The following is a 22,404-nucleotide window of genomic DNA, read 5'->3' as shown; positions in this document are numbered from 1 at the left end:
GGTGTCTGCTGGGCCCCCAGCTGGGAGTGTGCCAGAGGCAACCCATTGATGTATGTTTCTCTCCCTTTCTTTCTCCCTCCCTTCCCCTCTCTCTAAAAATAGACAAATTAAAAAAAAAATAGAATGAGGATTGGCTGAAAGTCTATTTAAGCAGTTAAGCCTCACTGATTTCCTCATCCCTCTCCATAGTGATGACCCAGGTGACCTAAGCTAGACACTACTCCTCTCTATCCCCAGCAGAAGTTTATTCTGAAGTTAAAAAACAAAACAAAGGGTGTCTATACATAATTGAGGGAAGGTATCTTACCTTTAACAAGGCATTAAGTCAGCTTTACATACTGACTGTATAGAACAGGGGTCCCCAAACCTCCAGGCCTGTTAGAAACTGTCCCCCTCCAGCATTTCCTCCTCCTGTGGAAAAGCTGTCTTTCACAAAATCTGTTCCTAGTGCCAAAAAGGTTGGGGACCGCAGGTATAGAGACAGCTTTCTTCTCAAGACCTTTTCCCCAAATCATGGCCAGAACCTCCAGAGCCCCTAGCTGAGTCCATCTCTGGAGAACTCAAAAGAAAAGACTCAAAAGATTCTGACACCAGACCTTCCCCAGGAAAGAATCCAGCTAAGTCTCTTTATTGTGAAGAATATAATACACGGGCTTGGAACTCTCAGTCAGTTTTCAGCAAGTATACCTTTAAATGTGGAAAGCTAAGGACTGCTAGACATTTGAGGATAGTATCTAACAGACGAGAGATCAAAACTAACAAGGGGAGGGGAGGGGGGCCAGAGCAGACATGAACACCTCAAGTTAAAGAGTTGGAAGATAAACTGAAGAAGTCTCCCCAGAAAATAAAGTAAAAGGGATAGGAGAGAAAAAATAAGAAAATTTAGAGAATAGTGCTAGAGGTCTACTTACTGGAAGTAGACCTATATACCAAAACACCTTTTCATAAAATTTCAGAGCTCCAATACAAAAATGGTCAAAATAAGGTTGTGGGAAGTGGAAGTGGTGGACGGTAAACTTCTCACCAGCAACACTGGAGGTCAAAGGAACATGAAGCAGTGCATTGAAAACTCAGGAGAAATTATTTCCATCCAACTACCATATAACTATTAAGGCAAAAAAGTTCTAAAAAATTTCACCTTTTAGGCACCTTTTTTTAAAAGGATGCTACTGAAGGGGAAATTCCACCAAAATGAGGGAATAAACCAGGAAAGGAATGAAAATGGTATCTAGGAAAAAGGGAATCTAACACAAGAGAGGGGTAAAGAAAGATTCCCCAAGAAGAGTTGTGTGCTGAGCTTGAAGAATAACTACAGCATATCAGCTAGCTCTAGGAGAAATTTCTTCAAGATGAACTTGAAAGACTACATAATGTACCTGAATAAGCTGAGAGGAAATATATACAAATGAGTTTGGATTGAATTAGTGATATATTTAAAAACTCAGCTAAGAAGATAATTTAAGTCTATAGAAACCTGCACTCAATAATTAGAGAATGCACATTCTTTACAAACACAAATAAAACACTAAACAAAAACTGACCACAATCTAGGCCACACAGACATCAGACATTTCACATTTTTTGAACACAGAATAATAAAGTTAGAAACTATTAACAAAAAATGCCCCTATAAAGAAAACTACAAACTTAAAATTTTTTTCAAGTACTTCCAAATCACGGGCGGAAGAAATCATAATAGAAATCAGAGAATACTTAGATTTGCACTACAGCAAAACCACAACATATCAAAGTTGGTAGGATTTGATTGGAGCAAACTTAAGAGGGAAATCTATAGATGCAAATGTTTATACTCTAAATTCTGCCAGGCTTAAAAAGCACACACACAAATTTGTTGCAACACAGTATGAGCAAAACATGAAATTTCATTTGCTTATGTATGATTTTTTCAGTGAGACACATTAGATAAAAGAAAACTGTATCCAGCTGAACTATGTAGAAATATGCAAAATATACACAACTCGAACACATGCCAGCTACCTTAGTTCACCAGGTGTAATGAGCCACACCCATCCACATATATTGTTACAACTTTCTGCCCAACTTCAGAGAACTTTCCTTCACCATCTCACAATAACTCATAAGCTGCATTCCTTCTGACGACTACTTCCATAAGCAAACTTCCTATCTCTTTCAAGGTAAAATACATTTATTTTAGCATTTACATATACCTTAACTTGAACAGGTTAAAACTGGACTACTGTTTTTTACAAGGTTTTATGTAGTTGATAATGTATGTGACCGATGCACTTTTTGAGTGTTGTGTCTCTACCCCCATCTTTTCCATAAGCGCTGTGATTTTTATTGTTAGGAATACCTACGCTGCAATAAAGCAAAACCGGCTGCATTAGAAAAAAAACTGAAGAAGAATCATAGAGGATATTACTAAGACTAATAGAAAAATTGTGTGTGTGTGTGTGTGTGTGTGTATATATATATATATATATATATATATATATATATAATTAGTATTATTGTGTCAATACTAAATTTCCGAAGTGTGATGATGTCTTCGGCCTTAGGAAATAAGTGTATAGGGGCAATGCCATGAGCCTAACTCTTAAAGGATTCAGAAAAAATACAGTAAAGAATTAAAGCATGAAAGAAGGCAAATATAGTAAAATGTTAACAACTGGGGACTACTGTGAAAGGTAATGGGAATTCATTGCCCTAGTCTTGTAACTGTTCTGAAACAAAAAGTTTGGAAAATGGGGCAGAGTGATGGTAGGCCAGCTATGTAAGGATCTTGATCCCTCCTATCAAAATGATAAGATATATCCAGATTAGTCTGCTGTCCCAGGAGAATGAGAAGTAGATGTCACTCCCGTTGCTCTAGTTGAGGCCAACCTCTGTCAGTTGATACCCAGCCAGCCTCAAACCTGTGCCTCACTCCAGTCAATACCAACAGATGCCTGGACAACTGTCCCCTGACCTCAGATAAGTAAGCAATACATGCTCACTATTACATGTCACTAGGGTTTTTGGGCTTATTTTGTAGAATTCTGTAAGAACTGAGTTAAGTAGCCAACTCAAAGTTAGACAAAGGAACAGAATGAACTCAAAGAAAGTAGAAAAATTTTAAAATAGTGAATATGAAGAATTTAAAAAAAACAGAAAATAAAGGTACAACAGAGAAGATCAACAAAACCAAACATAAGTAGTTAGAAAGACTTAAAAAAAAGCCTTTGGCAAAATTATTTAAGAATAAAAGGCACACACACAAAAAAAGAATTAGAAATGAGAGAGGAACCACAACTATAGAAACTACATGGGTTTTTTTTTTTTTAAGTCATAAGATGTTATGCTAAATAACCATGTTCTTTATTTGAATAACAGTCTTTTTTTTTTACTATTTATTTGTTTTTTAATGAAATAGCTTATAATCTGAATGTAAAAAAAAGAAAAAAATCTTTTAAAAATTGGAAACCAAATTCCATTTTTAAAAACTCACCTGATGGTTTTTTACAGAAAAAGCCAGCAAACAGTCCTGTAGGTAACAGATCATCTCTTTATTACAGAATCTTCTGGGAGGGAAAAAAAGGAAAATAGGGAGGGAGGAAAAGTTTCCCCAATTCATTTTTGAGGCTACAATAAACTTGAAAACTGGGTATATGTGGTAACAGAAAGAAAAACAATAAGCCAATCTCACTTATAAACTGAGATTTTAAAATTCTAAGTACTACCAAATCAAATCCTGCAATAAAATTCTAAAACATTAAAAAATTCTGAAATAATCATGAAGTTATAGAAAAGTTGAAAATACACTAGTACAGAGAAAATTTTTTCTAAACTACTTGGGAGTAGTTGTCAACCTGATGCCCCCACTGCCTCCAAATATTTTAGAATGTATTTCCTACAAAAAAGCACCTCCTACATAACCAGATTATGACCAAGAGAATCAGGAAATACATATTGATACATTACTATTACTTAATCCTCGGCACCATTCAAGTGTGCCAATTATCCCAATGATGTCTTTTATAGAAAAGGATACAATTCAAAATCATGCACTGTATTTACTTGTCACGTCTCTTCAGTCTCTTTAAATTCAAATTTAAACTTAAAGACTCTTTAGGACACTGGCATTATCAAAGACTATAGGCCAGGAAGGCCACCTTCACCTTGCTCTGGCTCAGAAGACCCATACCAGGCTGCTCTCTACCCCCTCCATGGATGCCCTACACATCTTGCTTGGGCTCTAAGCCCCACCCCCTATAGCCACCTCCCTATGGAGCTCTGATTACCCTAACTGGGCTCCGACTCCTGCCCCATAGAGCTGCTACTCTGTGGGAATACCCTCTTTGTCAAGTCTGGACTTTGCCACTCACTCTGGACCAATGCAGAATCCTTGCTCCCACCCCCAGATACCTACTTTGCTCCACCCTACATAATGGATTAAGGACTGAATTATTCAGGAAGGAAAGAGGAGGGGCTATGGTGTGTTTTTAAAATGTATTTTGGCCCCAGTAGGATTTATTCTAGCAATATGTCAATAGTTTAAAATTAGAAAAATCTATCTACTAATTTATCATAGTAACTGATTTAGGGGTTGAAACTATATAATTATCTCAGTAATTACCTAAAAAAGGACATAGTAAAAATGCAACCCATTCAAAATAGGGGGAAAAAAAGCTTTTGTAACAATAAACAGAAAAACTACTCCTTAACTTGACAGAGGATACTCAGCAAAACCCATAGCAAGCCTCATACTTCAGGGTGAAATGTTAAAAGCATTTCCCTGTAAAGTAAGAAACAAAATAAAAATGGCTGCTATCACTGCTTCTATTTGACACTGTAGGGCTAGTCAGTACAACTAGAAAAAGAAATGAAATAATAAAAGTTGGAAAGGAAAAATTAAAATGTTATTATTGCAGACAACGCATACAAAAGTCCAACAGAATTCAGTCTAGTTGAAGGAAAAAAATCCATTCTATTCACAAACAAGTAGAAAATATAGTTGTTTAATAGACATCAATCACAGTAACTAAATCCATGAGGTGCCTAAGAATAAATTAACAAAATATTTTAACATCTTTTCAGAAAGTTATTTAAATTCATTTAAAGACATAAAAGAATGCCTGCATAGATGGAAATACTACATGCACAGACAAAATTTGGACGATAGTCAAAGCAATGCCAATGAAATTCCCCATAGGACTTTCCATATAACTTAACAAGTTAATTCTGTAAAAAAATATATTCATTTATTCATTTATACATACATACATACATACATACACACATACATATAAAGCCACTTTAAAATAGAGCTGGAGCTCTTTTCCGGCTGGAACCATGGAGGGTACAGAAGAGAAGGTTCCTGCTGTGCCAGAAGTGCTTAAGAAAAAGCAAAGGAATTTCGTAGAGCTGAAGATCAAGTGTCTGAGAAACAAGTTTACACAAAAGATGCTTCTAAAGGCAAGAGGGAAGCTTATCTATGAGAAAGCTAAGCACTACCACAAGGAATATAGGTAGATGTACAGAACTGAGATCTGAAATGGTTAGGATGGCAAGAAAAGCTGGCAACTTCTATGTACCTGCAGAACAAAAAATTAATGAAATTCAGTAATTGGCATTTGTCATCAGCATCATAGTTATCAATGGTGTGAGCCCAAAGGTCCAAAAGGTGCTGCAGCTTCTTTGTCTTCGCCAGATCTTCAATGGCACCTTCGTTAAGCTCAACAAGGCTTCAATTAACATGTGGAGGACTGTGGAACCATACATGGCATGAGAGTACCCAAACCTGAAGTCACTAAATGAACTGATCTGTAAGTGAGGTTGTGGCAAAATCAACAAAAAACAAATTGCCCTGACAGATAATGCAGTTATTGCTCAAACTCTCAGTAAATATGGCATCATCTGCATGGAGGATCTGTTTCATGAGATCTATACTTGTGGAAAATGCTTCAAAGAAGCAAACAACTTCCTGTAGCTCTTTAAATTATCTTCCTCCATGAGGTAGAATGAAGAAAAAAACCACCCATTTTATAGAAGGCGGGAATGCTGGTAACAGGGAAGACCAGATCATCAGGCTTATTAGAAGAAGGAACTAAGGTATCTATCATGGTTGTTTTTGTAATCTGGTCAGGCAATAAATAGTGACTGCTGTTAAACTGAAAAAATAAAAAATAAAAAAATAAAACAGAGGTGGAGCTGACATCCCAGAGGAACTGCCTTGCATGCCATATGCCTCAAACCTTTGGAATGTTAAAACTGGGAAAAATAACTTTGGACTGGGCCTAAAGCAACACTGTGTCCCAAAGAACTGTTTGCACGGATAACAAGCAAGCAGATATTATACTACTAGACTGAAAATTAAAAACTGGCATCACTGGCCTGGCCGGGTGGCTCAGCTGGTTGAGCATCATCTTGTACACCAAAGAGTTTCAGAGTTCAATCCCTGGTCAGGGTACATAACTAGGTTGCATGTCAGGGCATATACAAGAGGCAAATGATCAATGTTTGTCTCTCTCTCTCTCCCTCCCTCTCTAAAAATTAATAAGCATGTCTTCAGAGGAGGATTACAAAAAAGGCATCACTGTTTATTGCACCAGTAGAAATGCCTTCCTTCTACTGATGTAGTTGTTCCCCTATGCTTCCTCATAAAAAGCGCTTGCCTTTGTCTCCTAATCAGAACACTATTTGGGTTTTTGCCTGAATCAGTCAGTGCTTCCCAAATAGCTATTGTTTTTGATCTTAAATAAATGCTTGTTGTCTCTCACTTTGGACTTTTATTTTTATATTAAAAACTGTAAAATCCACACAAAGGTCAAACCAATTTCGAAGAGCCAGGTGAGAGTACTTGCACTAATAATCTTATACCAACACTTATCCTAAAAAAACTGAAATTAAGAGGAAGTAATAGTATAGGCATAGGTGATAGAAGAGAACTAGAGAGAGCTCTAAAACTGAAAGAGGAATACATGAGAGCTTGGTATACAAGGGGGGATCCCCCCAAAATAAAACAATTATTTCTGGAGGGTGGGCCCCTTGTAGTACAGGCTATCCCCACTAGGAGAGTGTTCTAGGAACCTATCTATACCAGTGTACCAGCTGTTGGTGTTGTGAGAGGCTGCCTTTGGCTTTGATAAATTTTTTTGAAGACTCAACAAGTTTGCCCATTTTATGATGGGTGATTTATGAGCACACCTGCCCACACTGTGCTGAGTGTTCAGCAGTTTTTGACCCAAAATGGCATGACCCCCATACCCCACCCTCCCTATCACCTGATCTCGCCCCTAGCAAATTTTTTTTTGTTTGTTTCCCCAGATGAAAAAAAGTCCTCAAGGGGAAATGTTTAGCCGATGTGGAAGAGAAGAAACAAAAAATGGCAGAAGCACTAAAAGGCATCAACATAGACAAGTTCAAAATCGTTTTGGGCCATGGAAAAAATGTCTTGATAGGTGTATTGCATCGAATGGAGAGTACTTTGAAGGTGACTGGAGTTTAAACATATTAAGAATAAATACACAATTTTTTTATAAATAAATTCTGTTTAGGGTCCCCCCTCATATAACATAGGTGCTATCAAAAACGCTTCAGGAATGTGCAGACTATTCTACAGATAATGCTGAAATAACCAGCTATATGGGGGAAAAAACTACTCCCAGCATTCAATAAAATTATATCCCATATGTGAAGAGCATTACTTTAAAACTTTGAGAAAACAAAGTTTAAAGGGATGAGAATATCTCAAGAGGCAATGAAGGATTTCTTAATCAAGACACAAAACACACAACCATAAAAAGGAAGACGACAACTGCAGCTACATTAGAATTTAAAACTTCTGTTCAGCAAAACCTCACAAAAACAAAACAAAACAAAACAAATCAAATGAAAAGCTACAAACTGGGAAGAAATATTTGCCACACAAACTCCCAAAGAATACATATTAACATATTCATAATATGAAAATAACTGACAAATGAGGGAAGGAAGGAAGGAAGGAAGGAAGGAAGTCCGTCCACAAACAATCCAACAGAAATGGGCCAAGGATAGAAACAAGTAGCTAAATGGCTAATCCAGTGAAGGGGAGCAGAATATGCAAAACCAAGTTATGTCACTTTGGCACATAAATTCTTTTGAGCTGAAGGCAATCAAGACCCAGCAGACTCAAGAAAATCTTTAACTTCTTTCTAACTACCTAAAAGAATTAGATAGGGTACCTGGCTTAGAGAGCTATTACCATAGATAACTTTTATCTCAATGACCTATCTGTACGACAGGACAAAAATGTAATTACCAAATGTCTGTTCTTATTGTCTTATGAAGTATCTTCCTCTCCTTAGAAGTCCCAAGCCCCAATCTCATTCCTGAGCTCAGGAGGGCATACTAACCAACCTAAATTGCCCTACTGGCCCTTGGGTCTCATCTTTTCATGGGGCTTTCATATATGTACATAATTAAATGTGTTTTTCTCCTGTTAATGTTTTTTGGTCAATTTAGTTATTAGATCAGTCAAAAGAACCTAAAAGAGTACAGAAAAAATTCTTCCTTCCCAACATCAATATAGATAAAATTCTGTGATCAGCTAAAATCACAGGTTAACTTTAAGTCTGATTTCAAAGAACTGATGTTCATCTGCATCTCCTCTAACTCCCAAATCTGCCTCATCATCTCAGGTTTGAACATGTCCATCACCATATTTTCTTATGGGGTCTACTTTTTTATCATCTTTCTCCTAAACAGTGAGAATTCAGGAGTCTTTTACTTCCTCAATGTTCTGGTCCAGATATTTATTTCCCTACACCTGAATATACTGTCCTTAGCAAATGGCCCACAGATGTAGTTATTTTAGTAGGACCTAAACATTTTCAAAGAAAATCAGTTATGAATTTGGTGAAATTCACACTCCCATACACTCATTCCAGGGTGTGAAATAATCATTCAGAATGTGAACTTCTGACAGCTTTAAAACCTACTGTATTTCACCATGTATAATGCACTCCTGTGTACAATGCGCACTCACATTTTAGGCCTAAATTTTCAGGAAAAAAAAGATCTTTCATTGTAGTTTTTAATTCAATTATTTATTTATATTTAGATACATGTATTTTGCATTATAAAGGAATTTTAGCATTTATTTTTGAACATATTATGGTACAAGAAATTTTATGCAAATCTTTAACTTCTTTCTAACTACCTAAAAGAATTAGATAGGGTACCTGGCTTAGAGAGCTATTACCATAGATAACTTTTATCTCAACAAATAATTACAAAACACAAGAACAGATAAAAGGTGTTTCAGGGACTACCCATGTATAACACACATCCTTATTTTTCCCTAAAAATTTTGGGCAAAAAGTGTGCATTATACATGGCAAAATGCGGTAAATAATCTCCAATATGGATGCTATAAAAACCCACTTTCACTCTGGCCAGTGTGGCTCAGCTGGTTGGGAGTCATCCTGCAAACTGAAAGGTTGTGGGTTCAAGTCCCTGTCAGGGCACATGCCTGGGTTGTGGGTTCAGTTCCCAGTTGGGATGCATGTAAGAGGCAACCAATCGATGTTTCTCTCTCATATCAATGGCTCTCTTCCTTCCTTTCTCCCTGCCTTCACTTGTCTCTGGAATCAAAGAAAAAAAAATAAAATACCTACTTTGCAGAGTTTCTCAGACCCCAAGGCCTACTTTCTTTGTAGTATTTTGATGGCATGAACATCATGACCCCCAAATTTCCTATTCCCAACACTAACGTGGTGTGGTTCACTATTTCTCTAGTTCTTCTAGCATATATCCTTTGCTACAAGCAAAGCAGGGTTTTCAAAAGCAACCAAATTTCTCTTGCATAGGTCTTAAACCTGGACTAATATGAACATGTTTGACACTAACATGTTCATAATTCTTGCAAGGCTCTCATTTCTCAAGAAATATGATGCAATGGAAGTAGAAATTTTTTCTTTAAAGTCCTGTGCTTAACTTAGAGAAGGAATGTTTCTGGATTCCATCCATTAAATTAATTCTCGCAATGCTAAATAATTGTTTCTTTATATAGGACACTCTGAAACTGACAATTCTGACTTCAGTTTAGTCTCCACAATATTTCTAACTTTGTATTGATATTCCAAAAATCATGACAGCATGTCTAGTTGACCTGTACTATTATATCACAATTCCAACAGTCAAACAGTCACAATGTAGGTAAATACATGGCTCGATTCAGCAATGATTTCATTCCATCATACACCATATAGCAATCCAAAATCCTAAAGAGGAAACCCTCTACCCAGAATGTAATCCTAGTATTTCCAGGGACCTACAAGCCCAGTGAGTTTAGGTACATTAACCATATTCAAAGAAGCAGAAGTCAAACTGCCATAAATAGTAATAGCATCAGTTTCGATCTCAGCTTGCTAGAGCTCAGTCAGAAAGGGTACCACAGTGTACTGGCTATGTCTATCATGAGCCAATTGCCACATATATGGCATCCCTACTGCTATGGATAAAATGTGTTTAAATATTAACCCCAAAGTTGATGACATTAGAGGAGGAAGGGCCTTTGGGTGGTGATTAGGTCTTCAGGGTGGAGTCCTCTTGAATGGGATGACTGTCCTTATACAAGATGCCCAAGAAAGCCCTCTTGCCTCTTCCACCAAATAAGGCACAGAGAAAAGGCACTATGAACAACTAGGATGAGGGTTCTCACCAAATATTGAATCTGCCGCTGCCTTGATCTTAGACTCCCCAACCTCCAGAACTATGTGAGAAATGACTTTCTGTTATTATTAAGCCAACCAGTTTATGAAGTTTTTGTTATAGCAGGCCAAACCAACTAATATGTACACCTACTTTAGAACATGAAATACAATGTCAGAAAGCCCAGCTTAAAAGGTGCTCAATTCCTTTCATTTCTATAATCTATAACAACTATCCTGGGTGGTAATAAATTACTTCCCTTTTCTGGGAAAAATGTAAATCAATATTGGCTGAATTATGAGAGATTGTGATCCATTCTCAACATAACAAATGGTACTGGGACAACTGCATATCCACATGCATAAAAATGAAACGAGGCACTTAACATCATACACAAAATTTAACTCAAAATGGACCAAACTTAAATGAAGAGCTAAACCTATAAAACCTCTAGAAGAAAACCTCAAGAAGAAATTTTGGTGATGCTGAGTTAGTATTTGGTAAAATTCACACTCCCATATACTCATTCTAGGGTGTGAAATAATCATTCAGAATGTGAACTTCTGACAGCTTTAAAACCTACCATAAAGGGAAGTTAGGGAAAGAGTTTTAATATAAAGCTGAAAGTATGCTCTATAAAAAGAAACAGTTGACAAACTGGAGTTCATCAAAATTTTAAAACTTTCCACATCAAAAAACTCAAGAAATCAAAAAGACACAAACTCACTAAAGTTGGAAGATGCAAAATCAACATACAAAAATCAGCTGCATTTCTATACGTTAACAATGTATACAAAAGAAATTAAGAAAACAATCAAATTTATAATAGCAAAAAAAACATCAAATTAAAAAATGGGCAATAGAACTGGATAGACAAAGACGACATAAAAATGGCCAACAGGTTTATGAGAAGGTGCTCAACATTGTTAATCATCAGAGAAATACAAATTAAAAAAATACAATGAGATACCACCTCACACCTGTTAGGATGGCTACTATCAAAAAGACAACAGGTAAGTGTTGGTGTGAAGAGAAGGGCACCCACGCACACTGTTGATGGGAATGTCCACTGTACAGACATTATGGAAAGCAGTATGGAGGCTCCTCAAAAAATTAAAAATGGAACTACCATATGATCCAATAATCCCATTTCTGAATATATATTAGAAGGAAACAAAATCAGTATCTCGAAGAGATATCTGTTCTCATGTCCACTGCTGCATTATTCACAATAGCCAAGATACAGAAAAGAGTAACTGTCCACTGATGAATGAATAAGGAAAATATGGCATATATACAAAGTAGAATATTATTCAGTAATAAAAGAAGCAAATCCTGCTATATGCTACAATATGGATGAACCTGGAGGACATTACACTTGTGAAAGAAGCCAGACACAGAAAGAAAAATGCAAAAACTGTATGATCTCATTCTTACATGTAATCTTAAAAAGAAAAAATTCAAACTCACAGAGAAAGAGTAGAATGATGGTTGCCAGGGATTGAAGGTTGGGGGAAATGTTCACCAAAAAGTACAAACTTTCAGTTATAAGACTAATAGGTTCTGGGGATCTAATATATAGCATATTGTGACTAGACATACTATTGTATTGTATATTTCAAATTTACTGAGACAGTAAATCTTAAGTGTCCTCAACACACACACACAATGAATGCAACAAAATGAGAACTATGTGAGGTGGTGGATGTAATGAACTTCATTATAATCATTTTATAATATTTGTGAAATAATCATCTTGTACACCTTAAATGCATACCATTTTATTTCAATAAAGCTAGGGAAAAGAGCATTTCTCATTTAAAAAAGGTAAGAAAATGAAAAGACAAGGCACATTTTGGGAGAAGATGTTTGCAAATGATGTATATGATAAAGGACTTATTTCCAGAATACATAAGTAACTATTACAACTCTATAATAAAAAGACAATCCTCTCCCAAAATTAGCAAACATTTTAAATGGACAGTTCTCCAAATGGCTAAAATGAAAAATTTGCCTTGGCTGCTGTGGCTCAGTACACTGAGTGCCAGCCTATGAACCAAAGGGTTTCAAGTTCGATTCCCAGTCAGAGCACATGCCTGGGTTGTGGGCCAGGTTCCTGGGCGGGGGGCACGGGACAGTGTAAGAGGCAACCACACATTGATGTTTCTCTCCTTTCTCCTTCCCCTCCTCTCTCTCTCTAAAATAATAAAAACTTTAAAAAAAATGTTCAGTGTCATTAGTCAAATGCAAATTAAACCATGTGAAACCAATACACATCCATTAGAAAAGCTGTAATTTAAAAAGACAATACCAAGTTTTGGTGAGGATAGAGAAAAACTAGAACCCTCATGAATTGCTAGGAGGAATGTATAACAGTATATACAGCCACTTTGGAAAAACAATCTGGCAGTTTCTTAAAAAGTCAAACATAAATTCACTATCAAAAACAGCAATCAACTCTGAGCAATGCACCCAAAACAAATATAAACATGTTGACAAAAAGAGATGAACATGATGTTCATAGAACACTAACTGGGAACTAATCAAATGATATGGGTGGGTAAATAAAAGGTAATATATCCATATGGCTGAATATGATTCAACAATATAGGAATAAAAAAGAATGAAATACTTCACAGCTTTTATCCCACTTTGTGAGAACATTCATATCCTTTGCTATATGTCTATGGGATGCAACCCAAAGTCCCTCTGAAGGTATTGTGCTGTAACATACAGTGTATGTACCATATTACTTTTCTAAAAGCTACAAAATTCTGAATTCTGAATCCTATCTGCCTCAATGGTTTCAGATAAGGACTGTGGAATTTATAGAGAATTAATAACTGTACTAAGCCAATGTGACACATTTTATATCTTACAGTAAAATCTTTATTAACCAAAATCTATTTCCCAACTATAAATAAGTTGTTTCAATATTTTAAAAATGACTGAACATGAAGCACACAGTTAATATGTAGTATGGAGTAGTGACCGGTTCTTTTACGATTTAAATTTTAAGCACATTAGTGTTAAGACAGATCCCCCATGTCTGAATTTCCTACTGATTTAACTCATGAAATTTCTAGAATCAACTTGAAACTAGATGAAGAAGAAAATATCAATCAATACACTACGTTAAAAATGTCATAAAATATTGATGTTCAGAATCTTTATTGATTGATTTTGGGGAGGGAGAGAGAAACAATGATTTGTTGTTCCACTTATTTATGAATTCATTCGTTGATTTTTGTATGTACCTGACCTAGAATGGAACCCTATCTCTGGTATACTGGGACCACACTCTAACCAGCTGAGCTATCTGGCCAGGGCCAGATCATTTTCCCCCCAGAAAACATTAACTACAACTCAGAGGTAGCTGATGTAAAGGATTTAAAGATACTCCTAAAATAGAAATTACCTGAAAATCACTTCAACTGTAGCACCCTCATAACCCAGAATCAGAGTTGTAAAACAAAAGCTTCCAAAAAGGTTCTCCATCTCAAAGCATATGTCTATGAAAAAGAAACATCAAACCTCCCCAATTGTCAGGAATATAAAAAAATAAAGAATAAAACAGCAAGGAGAAGTCATTTCACCATTCAAAATGGAAAAAAAAAAAACCCTTTAAAAACAATCAGTGTTGTAGAATGTTTACCAGTAGTCTTTTGGAGGTCAATATGGGAATACAAACATTTTACCATGGGCATGCTATTGAACCAAAAATTCTGGTTCCACAAAAACAATACTAACCAAATACTGCCACATGCATGCAAATGATATTGAAAAGAGTATATTCACACTTTCTATCATCCAAAATACTAGAAACAATCTAGATGTCACTAACAGAAGATTGTTTAATAAATTATGGTATGCCCATACTATAAGAGGTTTTATTTTTTTTAAAAAAAATACTGGGAGCTTCTGGTCAAGAGGGTGGCATAGGCAGACATGGCTCGCCTCTTCACACAACCACATCACAATTACAACTAAGATATAGAACAATTATCACTCAGGAACATCAGAAATCGAGGTGAATGGAATGGTAACTATGGAATTGAAGAAACCACATCCATCCAGACTGGTAGGAGGGGTGCAGACACAGGATGGGCTGGTCCCACAACCACTTGGATAAAAATTTGGAAGACATCTAGGGAGCAAGGAGTCCCAGACCCATACCTAGCCCCTCAGCCCAGGATTCCAGTTCCAGGAAGATAAGTTCCCATGATTTCTGCCTGCAAAAACCAGCAGGGATTGAGTCAATGAAAGAAACTGCTGGACCACCAAGCAGTTCTTCTTAAAGAACACACAGGTGGACATACCTGCTCAGACTCACTCCCTATGGGCTCCAGCGCTGGGGTGGGGACTGACCAGGGCCTGCACCACCTGGGAAAACCCAGGGCCAGTACACCCAGTGGACAGCTACAAACCACATCAGAGCACCACCACCCTGCCCCTGCACAGCTGATCCCTACAGAAGGAGGCAGTTGGTGGTCAGTGGTCACAGGCAGTCCTTGCAGCAGACTGGCCTGGGTAAATCCCTCCCATTGATCTGCCAACAGCAACTAACGCTCAACTACAAGAGCAGAGTATACTCAGCCCACACAAAGGGTGCACCTCGAGCAACCAGCTTGGGTGATAGGGGAGACTTGTGCCACTGAACCTTACAGGACACCTACTATATTTGGCCACACTACCAAGACATGGAGTCAAAGCAGCTCTACTTAATATATAGAGACAAACACAGGGAAGCCGCTAAAAGAAGGAGACTAAGAAACATGGCCCAAATGAAAGAAGAGATCAAAACTCCAGGGAAGAACTAAACGAAATGGAGATAGCAATCTATCAGATGCAGAGTTCAAAACACTGGTTATAAGGATGCTCAAGGAACTTATTAGTGAGGATCTCAGCAGCATTAAAAAGTTCCAGTCACAAACAAACGATACACTAAATGAAATAAAGAACAATTTACAGGAAAATAAGAGTAGAATGGATGAAGCTGACAATCAAATCAATGATATGGAACATAAGGAACCAAATAACAACCATACAGAAAAACAAAAAGAAAAAAGAATGAAAAAAATATGAGGATAGCATAAACAGCCTTTGGGACAACTTCAAGATGTCCAACATTCACATCATATAGGCACCAGAAGAAGAGAAAGAGCAAGAAATTGGAAATCTATCTGAAAAAATAGTGAAAGAAAACTTCCCTGTTTTGGTGAAGGAAAAAGACATGGAAGTCCAGGAAGCACAGAGAGTCCCAATTATGACACGTGCAAAGAGACCCCCTCCAAGATACCTCATAATTAAAAGGTCAAATGGTAAAGATAAAGACTCTTAAAATGACCCATGGACATGAACAATGGTAAGGGTGCCTGGAGGGGTGGGGCGTGCTGGATGGAAAGGGGCCAAGGGGGAAAAATCAGGACACTGTAATAGCATAATCAATAAAATATAATTTAAAAAACTAAAAAATATATGGTTTTGAAGTTATTGATATGGAAGAATGAGGAGGATATATTATCAGCTAAAAAAAAAGCACAGTACAGAACTCTATGTATCATATGATCCCACTACTGTATGGCCATATGAAGGAATTATATTTATGTGAATCCATAGGTGAATGTCTACAAAGAAACTTAATTTTGTAACAGGTTACTTCTGGAGTGAAGAGTGGAACAGGATGAAGAGGGTAACACCTTTGTATTGCTTGTATTTTTAAAAAACAAAAATGTTATTTTTATTAAAAAAAATAAAAAAATGGAAAAAGACCATTAATATTATGTACTGGTGAGTTAAGAAAAACTAGTTACACAATGTTTTATCTATTTGACTTAGAAGACACTTCTATTTAGAAATCTGTGCTTAAATTGACTTTCAAAAGATGCTAATGACTAAATTACATTTCTATGGATATATTAATACCTCATCCCAACCAATGACTCAAACTCTCCACACATATTATATACTAGGGTTCAATTTCTGAAAATGAGTTTTATATCACCAAAAAAATTAAGAGTTGATCCAAAGTAAAACAACCATGTGCTTCAAAGGTGTTTATTAGCTATTTAAATATTCCTTTAAAGGAATTTTTCTGCAGTCTTCTTAAAAATATATGTCCACTGGCCTAAGAACTCTATTGTTTTGGTATATTTCCCTGTAGCAAGCAGGGGCATTTTTCATTGCTTCAGGAACTTCAAATTCCTCTAAGATCTTCTATCTAGACAATGTTCACTTCCAAGATGATGTTTACCAATGTCTCTGAAAGTACTTGAATAAAGAATGACAACAGTAGGGCATAACCATAATAGTTGAATTTTGTTATTTATTATGGGGTTTTAAGGTTAGCAAGAGTGTAAAACTGGAAGGGTTATCTATATATAAAACTTAACTTCTATTTTTAAAATTGTCTTCTAGAACAAAAGACATATGTGCTAAAACACACACAGATTTGGTGAGGGGGGCATGTCAAAGGAACAAAAGTCAACTGAAAGAGCTCCCAATGGCCGAAGCTGGAATAATTTGAGCAACAAATATAATAGTATTGAATTATTACTCAAAGTGTCAAAATAATCTACAAGTCTGAAATGATATAAATAATGACTGCACAAATAAAAAAATTCAGGAACAGAGACAAGCCTCCCATTTAGAAGATTTCCAAATAATTTATTTAGAGTTCACCCTCAAGGAGATGGGGCATAATTTCCCACCTCTTAAGTGTGAGCTGTACATAGTACATCCTCCCAAAGAGTACCATATGCAAGGGTGAAAAAAGTAACAACACTGGAGAAACCTGACAAACACTACTAAGCCAGGTGGTAAAGGGTAACATAAGCAGTGTTAGCTCATGTTAATGTGTACCCTTAATATGACTGTAATGACAATGGCACTTTACCTATGTGGTCTTCCTGTCAAAAAACAACCCCTATCTAATCAAGAGAAAATCATGATACAAATTCCAATTGAGGGATATTTGACACAATACCTGACCAGTACTCTTCAAAACTTAAGGTCATCAAAAACAAGAAAAGCTTAGAAATCATCACAGCTCAGAGAAGCCTAAGAAGATAGATAACTAAACATAATGGGGTATCCTTGATGGGATCCTGTAACAGGAAAAAAAAACAAAAACATTAAGAAAACTACTAAGGAAATCTGAACAGAGTATGAACTTCTGTTAATGATAATGTTTCAATATGACATGTGACTAATGTGGAAAAACTGGCTGTGGGGTATATGAGAATTCACTGCACTGTCTTCACGATGTTTCTGTAAACCTGAAACTATTCTGATAAAAATTGATTTTAAAAATGATCTGTATTATTTTAAATCTCTCATTATTATGTTTCACTTTCAAACTTGATATTTGGCTATTTCTACTTGAAAGGCAACTGAACTAAACTTTCTAAATTAATAAAAAGATGGCCACGTAGTAGAATATTGATATTCTAAAAACTAATTTTAACCTAAGTATATATTTTAAACTTTGTCACCTAAGTTTCAAGTCAACATGGTTGCAAGCTAGTGTTATCTGATTTGCTCTCCTCTGTCCTTCCACTAAATATTCATAAAATAACCCTTGGATATATATAATGTTCAAGTATTTCTGGAAACAGAATAGTGGTTAAAAATCTGTCAGACGGCAGGACCCAGCAGCTCTGGAAGCAGGATTAGTAGCAGTGGACAGGCAACCCAGCTTTGCTTCTCATAAGGCATTCAGTGCACCACTGACCACAGGCACCTGCATGTGCCCCCTCACTGCAGCCAAAATCCCCAAGAGCAAGGCTAGCTCTACTCATGACAAAGCAAAGGAGGACTCCAAGAAGAGATTTGTAAGGTTGTCAGCTAAACCTGACCCTGAAAGAGTGGAAACAAAGCCTAAAAAGGTGGCAGGAAAGGATAAACCTGCAGACAAAATAGTGCAAACAAAAGGGAAAAGGAGAGCAAAGGGAAAACAGACCAAAGTGGCTAACCAAGAAACCAAAGATTTCTCTGCAGTGCAGGGAGAAACTAAAAATGAGGGGAGACCAGCCTCTGATGAAGGAGAGAAAGCCAAGTCTGATTAGTTATCATCAATCCCCTGCTGCCTACCAGTCCATGGCCTGTTAGGAAACCAAGCCACAAGCAAAGCTGGCCTGAGTTCCACCTCCAGTCTCTCCTACCTGTTGGGGACCACAATGTGTGGTATTGTAAACTGTAGCCCAGTGGGAGGGAGCGAGGCCTTGTGGGAAATCAGGCCTGAAGAATAATACATTGTATCCTTCTGAAGCTAGCTTTGCTTTGCTTTAGCCCTGTTGGTGTATGTAAACCAGATGTTTAAGTTCAAAGCATAAGGAGTAAACTCCTGATCTTAGGAAATATGCCTTAACAACCATCTGGCATCAGCATGTCTAACAGACCCTGACTTGAGGCAGATATGTTTCTTCAATTGTCATCTATAGATAATATCAGCTTTTTTATAACTATAGCCATTGGACATTGAATGATGAGCTATATGCATGTATGTTGTATATCCCTGCACATACCGATCCCAATAAATGCCGTTTTGGAGAAGGGCTCAGGCCATTCTCCACTAGAGGGAATCATCACCCCGTTTCCCACCGGAACAACAGATTGTGTTCAGGACGACTTATTCTCATCCGTGGCAGCTGGGAGAGCTCCGTGGGACAGGGCACCTCATACCTTATTCTTTCCACAGTGGGACCAGCAGAGCTCAGAAGCTCACCAGAGTTTAGTCCCCTGATCCTCTCCACCCTGTCTTTCACAAAACCCACCCGTGGTGCCAAAAAGGTTGGCGACTGCTGTCATATACCATGTCTTACTAAGTGATCTCTGTCTCCCTTCTTGTACAATCCTGAGAAACATTTTTTAGCAACTATTTTGTAAGTGCAAGGGGTTTTTGTTTGTTTGTTTATTTTTTAGCAGCTCTAGAAACCTTTTTTAGAAGGAGAAAGTTTCACCTCACCCCATTTTTTAAGTGTAAATGCTTTTGTCCTGATCTGTGGCTCAGTTGGTTGGGTGTGCTACCACAAAGTGAAAGATCACTGGTTCAAATTCTGGTCAGGGCACATGACTAGGATGTGGGTTTGGTCCCTGGACAAGGCACATATAAGAGGCAATTGACCAATGTTTCGCTCTCATATGTGTTTCCTTCTCTTTCTCCCTCCCTTCTCCTGTCTCTAAAAATAAATAAAATCTTCTAAAAGTAAAAATACTAAAAAAGTGTAAATGCTTTAAAAAAGAAGTGAAATCACTTACTGGATGTTTAGTTGTTGGTGTAACCAGCAAATAGTGGAATATTGAATATGAAGGCTTTGACTGTCATGGGGGTTAGCTTAACATTCCATAGATGGGGGCAGTTTTTACATCCTATAATACAAAACATACTCACTGGCAATATAGAGTCAGTCATGCATTTAATATGTCTTGAACATTTTAAATTACTTCTATTCCCAAGTCTTTGGTAATAGACTGTTTCCTAAAGAAAATCACTCCTTGATCTTGGTTCTCCCTGTCAGAATTTTGTGCACTCTAACATCCTTGATATGGTAGTCCAGTTTCCGAGTAACTTTGTTAATGTGCTTTGAAAGACTGAAAATTTGATGATGTAGTATGTATGATATTATGAATTGGTAGGTCTTTGATATAACAAACAGCACATCAACATTTAAAGATATTGGTACTTGACATTCTATTAAAAAATTTGCCTCCAAATTTTAAGCTGGCAAGTCACCACAATAACTGTTTAGAAAAGAACCGTAACTACATGACTTTTTAGGTTTTTGGTCCACATGTTAACAAGTGTGTACGAATTGAAATGTCTGTGTACTTAACCTCAGAACCAATAAAATCTCAATTATGAAATAACTTTTTGAAGCACACACACACAAATCTGTCAGGCCCCATGATAAATTAAACAAAGCATGACTTCTACAGAGGAACAGAAGACCAGGAAAATGGTTGAGAGATTTCTACCTATTTTACCTGTATCTTTACCTTAAAGACCTCTCTAAAGAAGGTGCCAAAACAACCTGAGTTGCTTCCCTCCCCTTACCACGTAGTCATTTGTACATACACCCCTCTTTCCAGGTGTATTCAGAAGATTACAATTTCCAGGGATGCAAATGAAAGAGGGAAGCACACAGACCGTGATGTTATTATAATGAACAAAAACTCACTCTGGGGGAGGAGTTACTTTTCATACTATTTCTGGCAAACTATAGACTGCTCAAAATATCCAGAAATAAATTCTCCAGACATGTTTTATTTGGCTTTCATGGTGTTTTGGGGTCCCCCTCAGACATTTTGAATTAGTTGCCGACATTTCAAAATTGGGACATTACACATAAGCATCTGAGTTTCTAGTTTTTTTCTTGAAAAATCAGATCAGGCAACACTGGGCTAGTTAAATTCCATTCCTCATAGCAATAATAAGCACATAGGTAGCAGTTGGGTGAATCACAGTGGGAGCTTTCTAATTCTTTACTGCTCTTTTCCTATCCAAGCCACTTTGTTACTTTACATTCCTGGGGGTTTACAGGCATTTAATGTTGTCACAGCTTGCAGAGGCAAAAAAGTACTGAAAGCAGTTTTTAATCCAGGAGAACCAAACTACATTAAGATATCAGTAAATACCAATGATTTATTCACAGGACAGGTTCATCCAATAACCCTTCAGCTAACTACCTGGCTGTGGATATGTCTATTTTTCAGTATGAAGTGGCCAGGCTTTTAAATCCAGAGATTTAGTCAAGTGAGATATTGGACAAGATGATTTTAAACAGTTCATGATATTTGTAATAACTGGTTTGGACCCATAATTAACAGAACTTTTTATGTTATTTAAGACAGCTTGGACTGACAACTATGCTATATTTTTGTAAATAATACCCCCCAAATTTTGGATTATTTTTTATTAGGATCAGAAATTCAACAAAATGTCATTTAATTTTTTTAAAAAGTAATTTACTCAGCCCTGGCTGGTGTGGCTCAGTGGATTGAGCCCCAGACTGCGAGCAAAGGGTCACCAGTTCGATTCCCAGTCAGGGCACGTGCCTGGGTTGAAGGCCAGGTCCCAGTGGGGGGCTCATGCGAGAGGCAACCACACATTGATGTTTCCCTCCCTCTCTTAAATTAAAAAAAAAAAAAAGTAATTTATTTGCTCACCTAATAACCAAAAACACCAGAGTGATGATGGCACAACTGGAATTCTGAATTTATAAAACTACACATTCCAAAGGCTCTAGTCTTACCCTACTCATCACCCCATGAACCCTTGCTGCTAATGTAATGGGAGTAGCTAGGAGAAAGTTTTGAGTTCAAGTTTTCAGATGAACCATGAGTTCAGAAGTACAGGAACAATGATTTAAAAAGACTGGACTCAGACAGTAGCAAGAGGGTGGCTTGTCTTTTTGTAGACCTTTCTATTCCAAATTATCCTTCCTCAAGTTACGTATATTTTCCCAGTTTTATTATCAACTTGAAATCTTATCTACTCATGACATATCCACACATTATGATAAATTAGTCAATATTCCACAACAGCTAGTTGAATACTCCTATACTGATGGAATAGAATTTTGAGTACGGGTGCAAAGTAGGGCTCACAGAAATATGGGAACAGGGGCTCCCTGGGGAAAGAAGAAGAAATAAAAAAGCAATGGTAAGCAATGCCCACCCCCTCCCCAAATCCAACTGTTATCTCTAAATTGGACGGTAAGCTTGCCTAATACTCAGAAAAATGGTAGAAAC

At 37.0% G+C, this 22,404-nt stretch overlaps 1 protein-coding gene and 2 pseudogenes across 4 annotated transcripts in view; 2 read left to right on the top strand and 1 right to left on the bottom strand.

The window, feature by feature from the left end:
* Window positions 1–22,404, bottom strand: part of ZNF292 (zinc finger protein 292) — a 98,738-nt gene that overhangs the window by 50,829 nt on the left and 25,505 nt on the right. The window contains exon 2 of one of the 4 annotated variants that reach the window (XM_045188537.2): window positions 3,470–3,542. The exons of the other annotated variants lie outside the window; for them this stretch is intronic. Coding sequence (XP_045044472.1) covers window positions 3,470–3,523 — 54 coding nt within the window. The 5' untranslated portion in view covers window positions 3,524–3,542. The remainder of the gene's footprint in view (window positions 1–3,469; window positions 3,543–22,404) is intronic. 4 annotated transcript variants of the gene reach the window in all.
* Window positions 5,237–6,108, top strand: LOC112296933 (large ribosomal subunit protein uL30 pseudogene; annotated as a pseudogene).
* LOC112296934 (non-histone chromosomal protein HMG-14 pseudogene) lies at window positions 15,390–21,428 on the top strand (annotated as a pseudogene).

The sequence above is a fragment of the Desmodus rotundus genome, chromosome 11 (assembly GCF_022682495.2).
Source record: "Desmodus rotundus isolate HL8 chromosome 11, HLdesRot8A.1, whole genome shotgun sequence".
NCBI lineage: Eukaryota > Metazoa > Chordata > Mammalia > Chiroptera > Phyllostomidae > Desmodus > Desmodus rotundus.
This window is presented reverse-complemented; position numbering and strand designations above follow the sequence as displayed.